The 18,638-nt window shown below is 40.3% G+C and overlaps 1 protein-coding gene across 1 annotated transcript; it reads left to right on the top strand.

The window, feature by feature from the left end:
• The first annotated feature begins 2,420 nt into the window (after nucleotides 1-2,420).
• LOC143627365 (WPP domain-associated protein-like) lies at nucleotides 2,421-7,719 on the top strand. Its single transcript, XM_077097208.1, has 5 exons — nucleotides 2,421-4,441; nucleotides 5,698-5,824; nucleotides 5,973-6,074; nucleotides 6,209-6,285; nucleotides 7,310-7,719. Exons 1-4 carry the CDS (start codon nucleotides 2,421-2,423, stop codon nucleotides 6,278-6,280), a joined length of 2,322 nt encoding a protein of 773 aa, XP_076953323.1. The 3' UTR covers nucleotides 6,281-6,285; nucleotides 7,310-7,719.
• The last annotated feature ends 10,919 nt before the right edge of the window (nucleotides 7,720-18,638 follow it).

Here is an 18,638-nt window from a genome sequence, read left to right on the forward strand (position 1 = left end):
GTTCGTTTAGAAAGTATGGCTCAAGGAAGCATATATGCAACACTTAAGCATGACCTAAATTATGCAAGAAAGACCCAAAGTCAATCTCATGGGACAGTGAAGCTTCATACGGTTTTCTATCCTGGTGCAGGTAGTCTTCATCCCTCAAACGGGTACTGTCGGGTTAGGTGAATTCAATAATATACTCTTGTTGGCAATTCAATATGAGAGAGAATACATTGTTGGTATATCTATATCAGGTGAGAAACATAAAGCAGGAATAATTATTTTTACCAAATTACACTTTTTTGTACTTAGTTGTATATTAAAATAATAAAAAAAAACCCAGCTTTATTTTGAATCAATCTCAACCATTCAAGCATTTTAATCAAGGGTTGGATTTTAGTTTATAAGGATTTTACATCTCAAGGTTTTCATTATAAAAGATTAATAAGAGTATTGGTTTCTCAATTGCTTATGTTATTTTAATCCAAAGTTTCCGATTACATTTTGATTTTTTTTAGCTTCGTAAGTTTATGGGGAGGATGGTTTTAACTTTTAAAGGTGGGGAATAGTTGTCACATAATACAGCAATGCTAGTAACAATGAGAAAACTAGTTCTTACATTTTCATATTTAATGTATCACGTGAAAATTATTATTACTTTATATACTACTAAATTTTCTTCTAAATTGATAGACAATGACAAATTTTCTTATCACCACCACAATCCAGCGATTACATCTCGTCTATTATAGACAAAGACGACTAAGGTTTGATTTATCGGACATGATTTGTTGTTTTCTACAACAATGTTGTTGAAATGGTTTTCTACCGGTAGTCGATGACAAATAACATAAAGTGTATTATTTTATATAACAACTGAGAGTTTGGTAGCGCAACCTAACCTTATTGGGTCACCTGGTGGCACATTATTGGTGCAAGTTTTTTGTTTTGTTTTAGTTCTAGTGCTGTAACGAAGGTGACGTAAACCGAACCTTTTCAACGCTTGGGTTTTACCAACACCCGAGTTTTACTTGCTGATGTCACCCCATTGGTTCACCTCAATTTTTATATATTTTTTGTTTTTACGGTTTCTTAATACACGTAGCCGAAACCGACCGGATTTACGTCGAAGACTTAGCACTTGGGTTTAGGATTTAGGTTTGATATGTAAATAGAGAAAAGATAAGGGGCCTGTAAGCAACACCTCCCCAAATTCTAATTCTATTTTCACTCTCTCCTCCGAAGGCGAAGGCATACACAATAAAACCCTAAACTCTTCACACGTCAAACCGTCAAATTCCAACATCTGATTTCTTCACTTCTGTAACTAATACTGCTCTCAATTTCTTCATTTTGCTTTCAAATTTCACTTTCAACCGTGTTAAATGCTTACGTAACTAGATTGAGCTGTTGAACTGTGTAACTTCTGTAATTATCTGTTGAATTGTTGCTCTTTATGATTTTAATTTCGATTTTATTTTAATTTAGGGTTTTAGTTTTGTTGTTAGTTAGCTGTTTTAGGGTTGTAGTTTGTCCGTAATGTTGTGTTGACTTTAAGTTGATGTAATTATGTGTTTATGCATTTTATTTTATTTATTTATTATTATTATTATTATATGAGTAGATTGAAGTATTTAGCTGATAAATTATTGTTGTAATTTCAGTTTCGATTTTGAGGCGTATTTACTCGTTAACTGTGTTTAATTTCATTATTGTATCGTTATTTAACTGTGTTTGGGCTCGTAACTTCTAATTTGTCTGTGATGTTGTGTTGACTTTTGTCGTAGGTTTAAGGTGCTTGTTTTAGTGGTGAGTTGGTGTAATTATGTGTTTATGTATTTTAATAACTATATGATGTTATTATATGAGTAAATTGAATTACTGAACTATGTTATTTCTGTTGTTAGTTGAAGAATTGTTTCTGTTGAACCTGAAAATTGAAATTACTCTCGTTGCAGTTTCAATTTCGATTTATTTGATCTTATTTGATTTTAGGGTTTGTTTACTCACTAATCGTGTTTAATTTTTTAGTTATTTAACTAATTTTAGGCGAGTAGCTTCTGATCTGTCTGTAATGCTGTGTTGACTTTTTGAGAAGTTGTTTATTTTAGTGGTGAGTTGGTGTAGTTATGTTGTTATGTATTTTAATAGGTATATGATTATCATGTGAGTAGTTTGAAGTATTGAACTTTGTAATTTCTATATTTAGCTGAAGAATTATTACTCTTAGATCTAAAATTGCTCAATTTCAATTCATTTGACTTCCTCTTATTTTAGGGTTTATTTACTCGCTATTGTGTTTAATTTCATTATTTCATTGTTATTTAACTGTTTTAAGGCTCGTAACCTCTAATTTGTCTGCATCTTTGTGTTGACTATTGTGGTAGTTGGTGTAATCATGTGTTTATGTTGTTTGATAGGTTTAATATTATTATATGGGGAGTCAAGAGGTGTTGGAGACCACAATGACCTTTGATAGTGGAGTTCATGATTTAGAGTCCAAACAAGCTGAAATAATTACAGAACAGAATGACAGTTTGAATGTTGGATTTTTAGAAGATTTCGATACAATTGTGGAAGAAGAAGTTAATTATCGGATGACAATTTTACAAGTGGTGAGTGATTCAGTGATTAAAGGAATGGTTAGTGCTGTTGAACAAGATGCAGATGAGAAGATCAAAGCAAAAGAGTCAGAGCTTGAAATTTTAAAGAGATCTGTTATAAGGTATGACAGTTTAGAGGATGTTTGCGTGAAGCATGATGAAATAAAGGAGACGGCTACTGATGAGTTTAAGAAACTTAGAAAACAGATAGAAGGTTTGAAGAGTTGTAAAATTAAGAAAAATGGATCTTTTTATGAATTGGTGGGATTAGGTGGTATCTTGAAAGATGAGTATGATTTAGAGAACACAGCTGATAATCTTGAAATGATGATGAATAGTATGTCTAAATTGGTAGATACCGCGGTTACATTTTCTAAAAACTCACTTGATGAATGGCAACACAAGCATGAACTGAAAGAAGAACTTGAAGATATGGTAATTCAAAGCTCCATTAAATGCATCCAGGAACAGTTTCAAGAGGCTGAAAGTCAAAGTTCACGTTTGACCGAGAAGTTTAATAACATTTCAGATTTAAAAAACGAGCTAGAATCGTTAACAAAGTTGCTACCGAGTAATGATTCAGGGAGTTTAATCTCTCATGGTTCTTTAGATATTGATATGACTCATGGAAACCCGTTGAGAAGTCAACTGTCTACAAGATTTGATGAGAATGGAGAGTCAACTGAGTTAAAACTGGATGCTGCTGATAACTTTGACGCTAATTCATTAAGTCACATGAACAAGGAAGAAATGGTTAAGTTTTTCAACAACTATATATTAGATAAAAAACGGGAGCATGAAGCCGAGGTTCATCAAATAACAGATAGATATATTAGTTTAAAAGGGAAATATTTAAGTGAAAGACGGTCAATTTTCCCGTCTAGTAAGGAATTTGAAGTGTTAAAAAAGAAGATTCCGGAAGTTGTTGCAAAATTGGATAACATTCTTTATGGAAGTGAGGAATTTGTTAGAAAATGTGATAATGTTATCAGCCTTAGCGCTGTTTTAACAGAAAACCGCCAACTTAGAGACTCGGTTTCTGTTGTGAAGAATGAAGTGAAGAATTTATCATCTAAGTTAACAGTTATGGCAGACAAAGTTCTAGAAGCTTCCATTGTTGAAGATGTTTACAAATGTGTTGTTAACGAGCTAAGTTGCCATATTCAAGACATGAAAGAAGAATCCGAGCTGGAAGTTGTTGCAATGCATGATGTTTATGAGGTTTTATTAGAAAATATTGGTATTCGTGCAACTGAAGATGCTCGTATGGAATCATTATTAAGACAAGAGATGTTGGAGAGTGTGCTTAAAGAAACTTTAAAGGATGTTAATCTAAAGCTTGAAAATTTACATAAACAATACATAACCACCACTGAGAATCTGGTATCCCTTGAAACAAAACTAGTACTGGAAACCGAAGAGAGAGAAAAACTAAGAAATCAAGTGAATTTGCTAAGAAGTTCAATGGAAGAAAATGAAAGATTAGCAAGGGACGAGATTAATATTTTAAGAAAGCAGGAAACGTTGATGTTGAAGGCTAAAAATGAGTTGGATGAAATGAGGGCAAAATTGTCAAAAGCAGAAGGAAAACTTTTATCTGATGAAGAGGAAATAAGTTCACTTAATCAGAGGCTTGTATTAGCAATGGAAGAGATAAAAACATTAAATGATTATAAGAACATGGTTTTTGATGCTTCAGAGGAGAAGTTGAGGTTTATTTCAGACATTGAAGCAAAAGAGAGAGAACATAGGAAGCAGATGGAAGCGGTAGTGGTTCTTGTTGATGAATTAAGTGCCAAATTTGTTGATTTTGAATGGAGGGTAACATGGGATGCTAAAAATAATTACACAAGGTATGTTATTGACTTGGTCTTTTTACTCTGTTTTAATTTGATACATATGATAAGAGGTGGCATTTTCGGCCCATTTACTTACAAGCGGGCCGATTTGGGTTGTATTTTTTATATCTCAAATGGGCCAGATAAAAAGTATTTTAGCTACTAAAGTGGGTCAAACAAAATGTCAGTTGCTAAAAGCAGATTGGTAATGCATACAACCTCTTAAATCGTCTTTACCCAAAGATTATATTGTTATGGTAATTAGGGTGTTCATGGGTTCAGTTTATATTCAATTTTGGTCGTAACCAAAACCCAAAACGAATAAGAATTCGGTTTGGTTTCGGTTAAAAACAGATTTCAACCAAATTTTTTTTCAGCTAAAAAGAGTTTTTTAAAATGTTTTAATTCTTTAATAATTACTATGGGCAGGGACACCCCCTTAATTCTTTAATAGTTACTGTGGGCGAGGGACCCCCCCCCCCCGGGAGGGGGGGGGGGAGGATTTGTCTCTTGGTATGTTATTTTGGAAAAATATTATTATATTAGTATGTGGGTGTATAATATATATATGGGTCTACAACACCATTACACCCCTAAATAAAAATTACCCCTTTGCTGATCAGGCGCCAGTGCGCCACGTCACTTATCCTCCCCCCCAATTTGTAGCCCCGCACTACACATAGCCTAATATGTAGAGCATGTTTGGGATTGAGTTTGAAAACACTTTATTGGCTTTTCCAAAATAAGTTAAAGGTGCTTGGCCATTACAAAAATCCGTTTTATTTTAGCTTTTTAAAAGGGTCAAAAAGCAGTTTTCTAAAAGCCCCAAATCATGGCTTTTTGAAAAAGCCAATAAGCTGTTTTCAAACTCAATCCCAAACATGTAATGATAAGTATATTTGGTATAATATTTTATTAACCAATGTAATTAATTATCTTATGAAGATAAGTTACTTTTGTATACTTTTTTTGTTAACGAATTTAATTTAGATATATTATGAGACTAATTTAATTAATTTAAGGTACTAAGATTAGTTGTGTTAGCATAAAAAAATTGGAGTTGGGATTTTGAAACATACAGGTTGAGAAAAAAAATTTGTGAAGTACTGGATATATCATATTGTATGACATTTTTCTTAAAAGAAATATTATAGATATTCGGTTAATACAGGGGATCCGGTTATAACCAAATTTAGATTTGCATAACCAAAATCAAATTGGTTATTTCATAAACATGGTTGATTTATTTAGATTTGTGTTGAACTTTTTAGGTTGGAAAATTCAATAACTCAATTGAGTTCACTCGTCATGGAAGCCAATGCACTTAAAAACACAGGGATCATATACAGACAACAACTTGAAAAAAAATGTCGTGACCTTCAAATGGCTGAGGAAGAGGTAATAAATACTTAAACTTAATTTGGTTGGTGAGGCATTTTCAGAAAGGTGGGGGCTATACATGCAATATGGGCAAACCATAGGGATTATCCATGTAATTTGGAAAGATTGATTTATCACCTATCACAATTTTTTCTCTTAAATGTAGGTTGATCTTTTGGGTGATGAAGTTGAAACACTTTTTGGGCTTCTTGAGAAGATATATATTGCTCTTGATCATTACTCGCCCGTCTTGCAACATTACCCTGGGGTAAGACAACAAATGTTGTTTGTTAATTACGAATATGTTTTTCAACTTTGTTATTATATTAAATATTGTATTATTCGCCTTTCAAAAAAAAAAAATCTTTCATTATTCATATTATGTGTGTATGGTTGTTGCAGGTTATTGAAATCTTGGAGCTGGTTAGGAGGGAATTAAGTGGTGAATCTTTGAAAGCACAAAGGCATCTTTGAGTGAGGTAACTCATAATCATATATTAATCCAACATAAATACCGCAACCCGAGACTAGTGATGTAAACGAGCCGAGCATAAGCTTGGATTTTTTTAACTTGCGAGAGCTCGGCTTGGCTTGGGTTCGGCTCGTTTATTTATTTATTAGTTAATATACATTTTTTTTATTATTTCTATAGATGTTTCAGGTATAATTTATACTAGCATAATATATTATTTAGTTTTTTTTATTATACTTTTGCATTTAATAATCAATATAAAAATATATATTTAATATATATATGTGTGTGTGTGTGTGTGTGAGATTTGGATCAAATACAAATTAAATTAATGTGCCAAGTTGCTAACTGTGAGGATCAAGTAATGTAATTTGTACAACACGGTGTAATTGTAGTGTAGTGTAATTGCAGCATAGTGTAAATACACTACGATGTAATTACATTACACTACTTGTAAATATAAGTACACTACTTGATTCTCACAGTTAGCACGTTAATTTAATTTGTACGTTAACTTTCCACATATATATATATATATATATATATATATATATATATATATATATATGTTTATGCTCGCACGCCAGCTCAAGCTCGACATGTGAAGCTTGGGCTTGGCTCGCTTATTTATTAATTAGGTTATGTACATTTGTATTTAGTATTTATATATATTTTAATTATAATTTATAATTTTATATATACAACATAGTTATATCATTTAGTTATTTTATTTTTTTATCATAAATATATATATATATAATATATACACACACACATAATAGTTTATATCATTTAGTATATTAATTAAAAGTTATATACATAATAGGCTCGCGAGCTAGCACAAGCTTGATAAGTTATATAAACCAAGCCTGACTAGCAAATTCAGCCCTTCTACTTATGCATGGGTTGATCTAGATTATGGGCATTAAAGTGTTTTTGGTTCATCCTGCCCATACGGGAAATGACCTCCGAAACCCTTTTGGCTTTGACTTTTTATGAACCTGTTTTGACTTTGACTTTTGGTGAAACAGATGCACCTGCTTAACAGACATTGACGGGTTTGGTGGAAGTATCCGTTTTTTGGCCAGTGATGTAGGGTTTATGACTGTGAAAAGTAGTTAATGTATCAAGTATGTGAATTTACAATTTTGTCCATGTTGCCGTTCGTGTAGGGCCCGCGCACACAAACACACACACACACACACACCTCGACCTTACAGTTTTTGTTTCTTCCTTGCATTCACTAGTTGTATATATGTACTGTAATAGTGCTGCAGCTTTTGGTTCTTCCTGTTCACTTTGAAATTCTTTTATGTTCAAAATCTCATTTAGATAGTCAATGTCAGTTTTTAGTTCTTGATGCAATGTTATAATTTTCTTTTATTGTTTCAAGTGCTGGAAACACCGAAACATAGGGATCTCATTGGACGGCTATCGTATTTCATCATAATATAGAAAGCTTCCCTGTTGGGTAATTCAGTTTCATATTTGATAATAAAATTGTGTTACATGTACGTCGGATATCAGAGGCGGATCCAGAAATTTTTGCTACGGGGACCCAAAATAGATCGGGAAAAAATAGGTCGGGTTAAAAAGAATAGGGCCGGCCAACAATTCTGAAGGTTGAGAGCGGAATTAACTTTCGGGACACATGAAAAAGTAAATTAGCCTTTTTTTTTTGGGGGGGGGGGGGCATTTACATATATCCTCTTCTTAACTTCCCTCATTACATATTTACCCAATCCTTAAACATCAATTACATATTTCCTCTTTCTAAACCATATATATTACATATTTTCTCATTTCATTAAAATTAACTAATTAAATGACTATTTTACCCTTAATAAACTAATTAAATAACTATAACTATTTACGTATATCCCCTTTCTAAAAGCATCAATATTATATATCCCCATTTTAAACCCACACTGACTTGGTATTACATATCAAAGTTAATAAATTTAGCTGGAGGCAGTGTCTTTAATTGTTAGCAAATATAGAAAAGTATTTTTAGCATGGCTTATAGGTTGAATATTTCTAACATGGGTGACATATAAACATATTTTATCTCATAATATTTTGCTAACGGAAGAGTTCATGCTTTGCGGCGGAGAAGCAAAGGGGACTTCTGTCGGTAAGGGATGAATTTTAAACTAATTTACCTAGTTACTTTAGTAAGTACATAACCAATTGTATCTCTAGATAAGTGACATGAGAAAGTATATTAATTCGACCACATATTTAGAATGTAGGCTAACTTAGGTCAACCTTAAATGAATCAACTCCAAATCAAAAACAATAGCATCAACACATCTTTAGATAGAACGCAGCCTTCTTTTAGTAGTCCATCTTGTATAACACTGCAAATATTATCATATGCACCAGAATCACATAGTCTCATACATGCAAAATCATCCAGGTGAGAAGAGAGCTCACAGGGAACCTATTGTTTCATTACAACAACAAAATTTGGTATTTAACGAAACAACATAACATTCATTAAAATATACAAGTGAACCAGTGAACTATATAGTTAAATCAGTGAACTAATCGAAATGTTTTCTTAGTTGAGATTTGGCACGTTTCAAACAAGTTCATGACAACATGATTGATTCGGTTTAGGCATTTCATCAAACAACTGGTGTGCATAAAAAAACTCAACATTAACATGATTAGCATCAAACTGGACATGTCATTTAAACACAAAATGCACAATTGTATCTAGTTATTGAATTAACATGCCATTTAGAACTTGTAATAGTTTTAAACCATTTAATCATATATAACAACAATTGCCTTTGAAAGGAATGATTTTTCAGCCCTAAATCCCACAGGTGGTGTGATTGACTTACAAGATGAACTAGGGTTTGCATCAACCATAGAAAAGCACCAGAAAGGGAACTTACAATTAGGCGAATAAATTCGACTTTACGCACTGAATGGAAGCCGCCGTGCTCGTTCTCTATGATGCTAGGTTTTCACTTAAATTGAAAAGGGTAGAAGGGTAATGATACAATAGAAGGGGAAATATGTAATTTAATGTTTAGTATCGGAGAAATATGTAATTAAGAAGCTTATATGTGTAAAAAATCTTTTTTTTACACACACAATAAAAATCAAAATACATATTATATTATGTATAATATACATTTTATCTAATTTGTTGAGAAAAATAAACCCTAAATCAAATAAAATAAGTTACACACAACTTTTTTTTGAAAGACAAATTAAATTCATTCACACAATAGCCACGGGTTAAATACATTTGTTCAATACATTCACACACAAAAAAGGCAGAGAACAAAACACCAGACAACAAAAAAAAGACTAGAATATCTAAAACCTTAAAAATTAAAAGCTTTCTGAAGAAACACTAGGCGACCCCGAGTAGATTATGGATAATCTGGAGGTTAAGTAATGTTTCCCACGAGGGTTAGGTCCGGCAAAGAAGGATGTTCTTCAGATGACCTGCAAAACAGACACCGTGAGCTCGTCACTGAGAAGTGGGGGTTCCTCCTTGTGACCACCCTCCGGCGTGAGAATCAGACTAGATTGCTCTGAATATAAGTGTATATTGAGAGAAATAGCTAGTGAAGGTAAGATACAAGATGATGATACCGTTCCAAGGTGTTGGAGTATTTATAGCCGAAGGTAGGTTTCCAAGCAGGTACAGCCAGCTGTATAATATTCCTGTTCTACCAACTATGGGCTACGCACGTGCCATGCTGGTTGGTGGGTAGGCAGCGGCTGATAGTGACAAGGCCGGCTGTGTACTGTTCCCTTTCCACCAACTGCAGGCTATGTGCGTGCCACGATAGGGGTTGGTGAGTAGGCAGCGGCTAATAGTGAAACAGTACTAGAGCATGCTCCTCCGCATACTGTTGTCGGTGAGCTGTCACCTTGTGATTGGTTCATGGGCTGCTTTGGTCAGATCTTGTCTATTTTGTCCATACCTTGGCAGGTATAGTACAAAAGATCTTCCAGAAGCATACGGACTGGCTCATTTGGGCGGGAGTATTCCCGCCTTGCTCATTCCTTCAGGTGACACTGAATTATTGAGAGTTAGTGCCTTGTGCGTGTAGCCTTGCTATTAGTGCGGGTAGCCTTCCCTGATGGCTTGTATCCGCAGCTGCGGGAACATGCGGGGTACTTCACCATTAGGAGGCTTTCCCTGCGGGAACAGCTGGCGTACTGCGCGTAAGGTCTTCATCTTTGAGCATGGTGGGTCCTGCGGAACCAGTTGGTCCTTGCGCAGACGTCCCTCTTCAAGGTGAGTCTTGCGGGTCCAACTGGGCTCTGCTGGGACCTACCTCTTCAAGTCCCCCCAGTCCAATATTCTTCTCATGAATTGTTAATAAGTGAGGTGAATTTTGGACTTAAGCAAGGGGTTTTGAAAAGGATTTAGTTTTAAGGTTGTTCGTGGGGATTCTTCCCGCGGTTTCCCTAATGTCACGTGCAGAAATTCCCGACTTTTCTGCTTGATCTTTGGGTATGATGCGGGTAGGTGTGTAACCTCCTCGCAAGTCAGGAACGTTGAGTTTCACTTGTGTAGATTCTCCACGAGGTTTTGGTAGTTTTAAACATAGTGATCAATTATGTTAAAGAACCAATTCCATCCAGGAGCTTCAAACAATCTAGTTCTCAACGTTCCCGCTATGCGGGGATGTTATTTCCCTTTCCGCAAGCATGGCCCAGAAGATCCTTCTTGGTTTCAATTCCCTGCTAGTGCTATGTGAAGGGTTTCGCCTTGACACTGTACCCGCACTCGTCTTATAGTTATCTTACTTCCAAGGTATTCTTGGCGTCCATTCCCTGCGGGTGCTAAGTATGTGAAGGGTTTTGCCTTGACACTGTACTCGCACATGTCTTATAGTTACTTGGTTGCCAAGGTAAGGGGTATAGTCCCGCTTACTTTTGAATCTTTTTGAATCTTTTTGAAATTCGAAGAGTTGGTGAAAGGATAAGAACAGTCCAAACTGTTGAAACGTCGTCCGACGGTTTCTTCTGACAGTGTCAGGACGTGCAGGAAGTTATGGCGACGTGACAGTATATGGTCATTCCAGACGCTTTTTCAAGCGCGTGGGCGCGATTTTTCGGGCGCGTGGGTGCGGATTTTACGGCGCGCGTCCCGTCAACAGCTGTTGCCAGCTTGCTTTTTCCACGTGTCATAGTTTCATTGCACCAGCTCTTTTCTCTCTCCTCCGTATTAAATTCTTCGCATTCATTGCGATGAGTATATAAAGGGGGAGAGGGTTCCTGGTAATCCACACTTTCACTTCTTTCTTCTTCTTCTAAGCGATTTCCGGCGAATACTCTAACTTTCTGTCGAGCATTCTCCTGAAATCGTTCTTTACCTCCAAAACATGTCGTCTACTCATGATCCAGAAGCTACCGTCGAGGAGTCTGACTTGTATGTCGAGAACCCGACGTCTACGTCCGATAAGGACGATAAGAGCACTGCTGGCGAATGCCATTGTGCTCTTCCCATCGAGCTTTACCGGTACATCGTCCGGAAGTTCATGCTCGAGCCGTTCGAGCCTGAGTTTCCGGAGCCACACCAGACGGTGTACGATGCCCCCAAGGGCAAAATAGGGGTATATGCCGCCTTCTTCGTCTATGGGAATCTTAGGTTCCCATTGACGAAGTTTGTATACCGTGTTCTGGATAGACACGGTGTGCACCTGACGGAGGTACACCCAATGGCGATCGCCAAGATCCGCCATTTTGAGTGGGTGTGCCTCATTCTTGGCGTGGATCCCCACGTCGACCGCCTGATGACCTTCTACTCCTGGAGGTGCATCCAAGGCTGGTACACCCTGGTCACCCGGATCAAGGGTTTGAAGATCTGCGCTACCGAGCGCAGTCTTCGGTCTTGGAAGCGGGAGTTCTTTTACATATCTGCCCGTGTCGTCCCTATAGCGATGACATTTAAGAACGGGAGAGCTCTCCCAAGCCTTCACGCCTCAAACTACCAGGAGGCGGAATGGTTCTCCAAGATTTCCCGGATCCAGACTCCGGTTTACCGCTTTCCGGAGTCCGGGATGGTGATGCTCGGTATGAGCAGGGTGTGGAAGGATGCTGGGGCGGATGCGCCACAGATTCCCATCGTACTTGAATACGGTTTGAACTTTATCCCATACGGTATGCTCCGTCTTCTTTGTTGATTTAAGGTTTTTTTCTAACTGTTTTTCTTTTTATTTCAGAGGGAAATGACTTGCAGTCCCTCCTGCATCCGCGGGAAGCTGACGGTCCCGCTCGGTTGGGTACTCGTGCTCTTGACGAGAACGAGTTGCCCATCCTTGCGCAGACTGCGGATCGGTTTGTGGAGGCCTACCCGCCAAGCCACGAAATACTGAGCGCCACGCGGCCAGGTAAAAGACTATTTAACCCTCGCCCTCTGAATGCTGAAACCTCTGCTGGAATTCCTCTAATCTTGTCATCTTCTGATGAGGAATCCGCAGATGGTCCTTTTCTTGCGCGGAAGAAGAAGGCTGCTGGCGGGAAGGGCAAGGCGAAGGTAGCCTCCACTGCCGACCAGGTGAACCGGTCTGAGTCGGAGACCGAGAGTGAAGAGGCGGCGGGGAACCCGGGTGGTGTTGAGACCACTGCTCTGGAGGTTGAAACGGCTGTCACCTCCGAGCAACCCAGGACAACGACGGTGACCGGTACGAAGAGGCCGGCTCCATCGGGTTCGTCCCCGCCCGTTCGCACCTTCAAGCTCAAAAGGACCCGTAAGTATACTTCCTTTATCTTAACTGCATAACTTTCCGCCATTATACTTATATATCTTCTTTGTGCAGGCGTGGATGGTACCGCATTCCAGGGTGGAGCGGGGAGGAGCACCTCCGGACCCATGACGGTAGGTTTGATCAACCTACCTGAGGCGATGACCCAGGCGACTGCGCCTGCTTCAGTTGTTGGTTCAGTTGCTCACCCGGTTGAGCCAACTGTTCCAACTGTGACGACGTCTCCGCCGGCTGTCAGTGCCATATTCACTGATTCCTTCACTGAGCCGGCGGTGAGTGTTTCTGTGGATTCTTCCACGGTCGCGGCCGCGGCTGTGAGTTCACATCCGTTGGTTTCTACCACGGCGGCCTCCGCTATGCCTCCTCCGGCGCCGGCGACTACGGCCGGTCCTTCAGGTATGTCCGGGGTTGGGGCGTCAAGCCAATCTCTGCCTCCTTCCCATCTGCCTGACCTCTTGGATGGATATCCGTTAGGTTCGGGTGATGGGTTTGGCGGCTACAGGCCTGTCGTCGACCCTACAGGTGCGTAGGGTTATTTTGGCGTTTTATTATTTTATGTTATATTTTTTTTTATCATCTTTTCCTAACTGCTTTTTGCTTTTGCAGTGTCGGATTCCAATGAAGTGTATGTTCCACGATGAAACATCCGCCGAGGAACAACCCTTCGGACGCCTGTGGAATGCGTCGAGTGGGCGCGCCACGCCGCCCCAAGTGGGGCGCTGGGGGAAGCAATGTCAAGCTACCAGGAGGGTAGGTTGACAAATGAGCTCCGCATTCTCGTAGCCCGGATGCAGCCGCGCGTCGAGCTGCTTTGTCGTGAAAACGACAAGTTAAAGGCAGCTCGTATCCAAGAAGTAGCTCAGGCGCGGGCTGTCCGGGAGGAGAACAGGAGGCTCTCCGCCGTTGCTGCGGAGAAGGAGAAGGCCTTCAAGGCCCTTGAGGTTGAAGTTCAGGCTCGTCTCGAGGCCTGTTCCAAGGCCGCCCAAGCTGTTAATGAACAGCTTCGGTTGGCTAAGGAAACTGCACGGAACGCAACCGAGAGGGCCACCAAGGCTGAAGCTGCTGCTGAGCCTCTACGCATCGAGAATGAGGAACTTAAAGCCAAATTAGAGAGGCTCCAGCAGGCTCATGATGCCTTGGCCATGGAAGATGCCAAGAAGCTCCAAGAAATCTTGGACCAGAGGGGGGTGCTTGACCACACTGAGCGTAAGCTAAAGGGCGTCGAAGAGACTGCAGCCAAAGATGTGTTGCTTGCCAACCTTACAAAGAACGAAGCCGAACGCGCCCGTAATGAAGCTCAAGCTGCCCTCCAGGAGGCTTTGGTTACCAAGGAATGGCTTCTCCGAGAAGCGTTGTCTCAGGTATGCGTAGTTTCACAATTTCTTTACGCTTTTCCTTAGAAGAGTTTTTGATATACTTCTGTTTTTTAAGTTGTGCATCGGGTGTTCACGAACACATCATATGACGATGCGATGAGCGCAGCCCTCAACGCTTCTCATGAGGATGGGGAAAAGGCTGGCTTCTTGCTTGGTCTAGGGTTTGTTGAACAAGGCATTCCGCCTTCCAACTTCCCTCTTTACAATGTGGATACTAAAGCTGCGTATGACCAAGCAGTGAATCAGTATGCCGCCTTCCCGCATCCGGTGGTGGAGAAGGTAAACGAGATTGCTGCTGCTGATGATGGGCTAGCTATCCTCAAAGCTTTCCTTGAACCGCCACACTCTACTGATGGTGCGGGTCCAAGTGGGAGTGGTCCTGAAGCTTGATACTTTAGATCCCTTTCCACCATTAGAGTAGATTTTTATGTTTGTATAGACTTCTAATCTTGTATGCGGGTATGTACCCAGCAATTCTTGTAATGTTTGAATGTTGATGGAATAAAGATTATTTGTTAATGCATTGCCTTGTTTATTTCGCGCATATTTTGTTTTAACTTAGCAATTTCTTGAGTACTTAGATAAGTTAACTTTTCAACGTGGCGGATAATAAGTTAAAGTTTTGCTTCCTCTTTCGTGATTGTGCAGATAAGACCGTCACTTTCACTTAGTAGGATGGCTAAACTTTACCTATATCTGACCTGCGTGGAAGTTTTCCTCATCTTTTCCTTTGAAATTTCCTAAGTGTTTTGAATAAGTTAACCTTTCGACGCGCGGTTGCCAATAGGTTAATGTTCAGTTTCCTCTATCATGATTGTGCGGGTAGGACCGTCACTTTCATTTATTGGGATGATCAAACTTCACATATAGCTGACATGCGTGAAGGTTTTCCTTATCTTTTCCTTAGAAATTTTTACCGTTTTATGTGTTTATGCGGGTTTTGCCGCCTTCCACACGCAACGACTTACTTCTTTCCATATTTATGCGGTGAATACCGGCATCAGTGTGGGAAGTTCATAAGTATAAAGGTAAGGCTATCAACACAATGTGATAAAGGAGAATCATTTCCATTAGAAGTGGCTCTAGGCCTTTTCTTTACAAGTTTGGAATTGGTCTACATGTAACATTTGCGTAATTGAGCTCCGTTCCATGTTCTTGGGATAGGAGTGCCATCGAGCCTTTCGAGCCGGTATGCGCCTTTTCCCAAAACTTCTTTGATAATGTACGGTCCTTCCCAGACCGGTGCCAGTTTTCCTGGGCGCTCTTGGTTTGAAGCCTCGTTGTTACGCAATATGTAGTCTCCTACATTGAAGTTGCAGAGTTTTACCAGCGTGTTGTAGTACTTTTGCATTTGTCGCTTGTAGTTTTCTTCATGCGCTGCGGCTAAGTCTCTGCGTTCCTCGGTTAGCATAAGGTCTAACCGTCTTTCCGCATCATTGTCTTCTGGCTGAATCAAGACCCTTGGTGAGGGTAAACCAATTTCGACTGGGACCATCGCTTCAGTGCCATAAGTGAGGCTGAACGGGGTTTCTCCCGTACTGGCCTTTTTCAGCGTTATGTTTGCCCAAAGGACGTGTGGAACTTCGTCTACCCAGCCGGATCTGTGTTCCAGGAGTCTTTTCTTTATGCCTTCGACGATGCTTTTATTTGCTCTTTCCACCTCACCGTTACCTTGCGGGTGTGCCACTGAGGTAAATGTGTGGGTGATTTGAAGTTCTTCCAGCCACTTTTGTAGCTTCTTGTCATCAAAGTTGGTGCCGTTATCACTCACCAAAGTCTGTGGAAGTCCAAAACGACAAATAATAAATTCCCAAATAAATTTTTTAATATGTTTTGCTGTTGTTTGGGCTAAGGGTTTTGCTTCTATCCACTTGGTGAAGTAGTCGATGGTTATCACTAGGAACTGAACGTTTCCTGCTGCTGTAGGAAATGGGCCTGTCACATCGATGACCCACTTCTGAAATGGCCATGAAGAGGCGACTGGAACAAGTTCATTCTTCGGGCGATGCCTGTTGGGTGCGTAGAGCTGGCAAGACCTACACTTTCTGATGTATGCCAGCTCATCCGTATGCATCCCCGGCCAAAAGTATCCCGCGTTGTTTAGCTTAGCTACAACAGCGCGTGGACCTGCGTTTACTCCACAGATGCCTTCGTGTACTTCCCTTAGGAGGTAGTCAGCATCTTGGTTGTCCACGCATCTTAAGAGTGGGCCAAGAAAGTTACGTCTGTAAAGGATGTCATCGATGAGTTGATAGTTTAATGCTTTACAACGTATTTTTCTTGCCTGTGTTTTTGACTCTGGTAGTATACCCGCTGCAAGGTAATTTATTATCGGTGTCATCCACGTTTCTGTGCCGGTTTGGATGACACAAATTTCCTTGTGCGGGACTGATGGTGCTTCAAGGAGTTCAATGCGGATGTCCTTTCCCAAATGGGTGAAGGCTAATGATGCAAGCTTGCTTAACGCATCCGCAGATTTGTTTTCGTTGTGCTTGATGTGTATGACTTTACAATCATTAAAATCGCGCATAAGGGTTTTTGCTTGTGCGAGGTACAGGGCCATTGTGTCGTTCACGGCCGTGTACGTTCCGTTTATTTGGTTGGCTACTAACATGGAATCCACGTGGGCTTCCAAGTTTTTCACTCCCATTTTACGCGCAATTCTCAGCCCGGCCAAGAATGCTTCATACTCGGCTTCGTTATTCGTACTTGGAAAATCCAGTCGAATAGCGTAAGTGTATTCTTGGCCTGCTGGGTTGGTTAGTTTCAACCCTGCGCCTGAACCCTCGTTGCTGACTGCTCCATCAGTGTAGAGTCGCCAGACATCATTGATGTCCTGTGCTGGGGAGGGTTGAGCCTCCTCCTGGCACTCTTTCTCCGGCGAAGCGGGGACTTCTGCAATAAAGTCAGCCAGGACCAGGCCTTTTATGGCTGGTCTTGGCTTGTACTTTATCGCATATTCCCCCAACTCAATTGCCCATTTGGCTAGACGTCCCGATAACTCGGGTTTGCCTAGAACGTTTGCAAGTTTGAAGTTGGTGAGAATGGTGATTGGGTGACCTTGGAAATATCGTCTTAGCCTGCGTGAAGCCTGTACAAGTGCTAAGACTAGTTTTTCCAGGGTGGAGTACCGGGTTTCTACGTCTGTTAGGACACGGCTAATATAGTAAATAGGCATCTGGATACCTTTTCGCTCTACTAGCAGGACTGCCCCGGCTGCTCTATCTGTGGCAGAAAGATATATGATTAATTCCTCCCCCGCTTCTGGTGCTGTGAGCGTTGGGAGTTCGATCAAGCGTGACCGAATTTCCTGAAAAGCTGCTTCCGCTTCTGGTGTCCAGCGGAAGTGCGTTTTCTTTAAACAGTTTCTCAATGTTGACACGAATGGGAACGACCTATCCGCATGGTTTGACAAAAAGCGGTTAAGTGCGACTAGGCGTCCATTCAGTGTCTGGGCTTGCTTGATGGTAGTAGGTGATTCCATTTTGATAATGGCTTCGACCTTTTCAGGGTTCGTTCTGAAGCCATCTTTAGTAACAATGACTCCCAAGAACTTCCCTTCTTCCATCCCAAAGGAACACTTGCTCGGGTTGAGCTTCATGTTTATCTTTCTGAGCGTGTTGAAAGTTTCTTCGATGTCTTTCAACATCGCTTCTGGCTCAGGGCTTTTGATACCAAATCATCCATGTAGACTTCCAAGTTTCTCCCAATTTGGGCATGAAACTCTTTGTCCATCGGGCGTTGGTATGTGGACCCTGCATTCTTAAGTCCGAATGGCATCATTTGATAACAAAATGTGCCATCGGGCTTTCGAAATGCGGTTTTGTCCTGATCATCTACAGCCATGTGGATTTGATGGTACCCCTTATATGCGTCAAGGAAGCATTTAAGGTGAAACGGTGCTAATGAATCCACTTTGAGGTCAATTTCGGGTAACGGGTAACAATCTTTGGGGCATGCTTTGTTTAAATCTTTGAAATCTATGCACATGCGCCATTGTTTGTTAGCCTTCGGTACCATAACGGGATTTGCAACCCATGTTTGATATCTACTAACGTGTACGATGCCCGCGTCAAGGAGTTCCTTGACTTGGGTTCTACACGCGTTAGCCTGTTCCGCCCCCATTACTCTGCGCTTTTGTATGACTGGCGTAAAAGCCGGGTCACACTTGAGCTTATGCTCTGCTTTACTTCGAGGTACACCAGTCATGTCAGCTGGTGTCCACGCGAAGATGTCCG

The sequence above is a fragment of the Bidens hawaiensis genome, unplaced genomic scaffold (genome assembly GCF_021521415.1).
Source record: "Bidens hawaiensis isolate Kalapana, Puna unplaced genomic scaffold, B.hawaiensis_p1.1 tig00004664_1, whole genome shotgun sequence".
Classification (NCBI taxonomy): Eukaryota; Viridiplantae; Streptophyta; class Magnoliopsida; order Asterales; family Asteraceae; genus Bidens; species Bidens hawaiensis.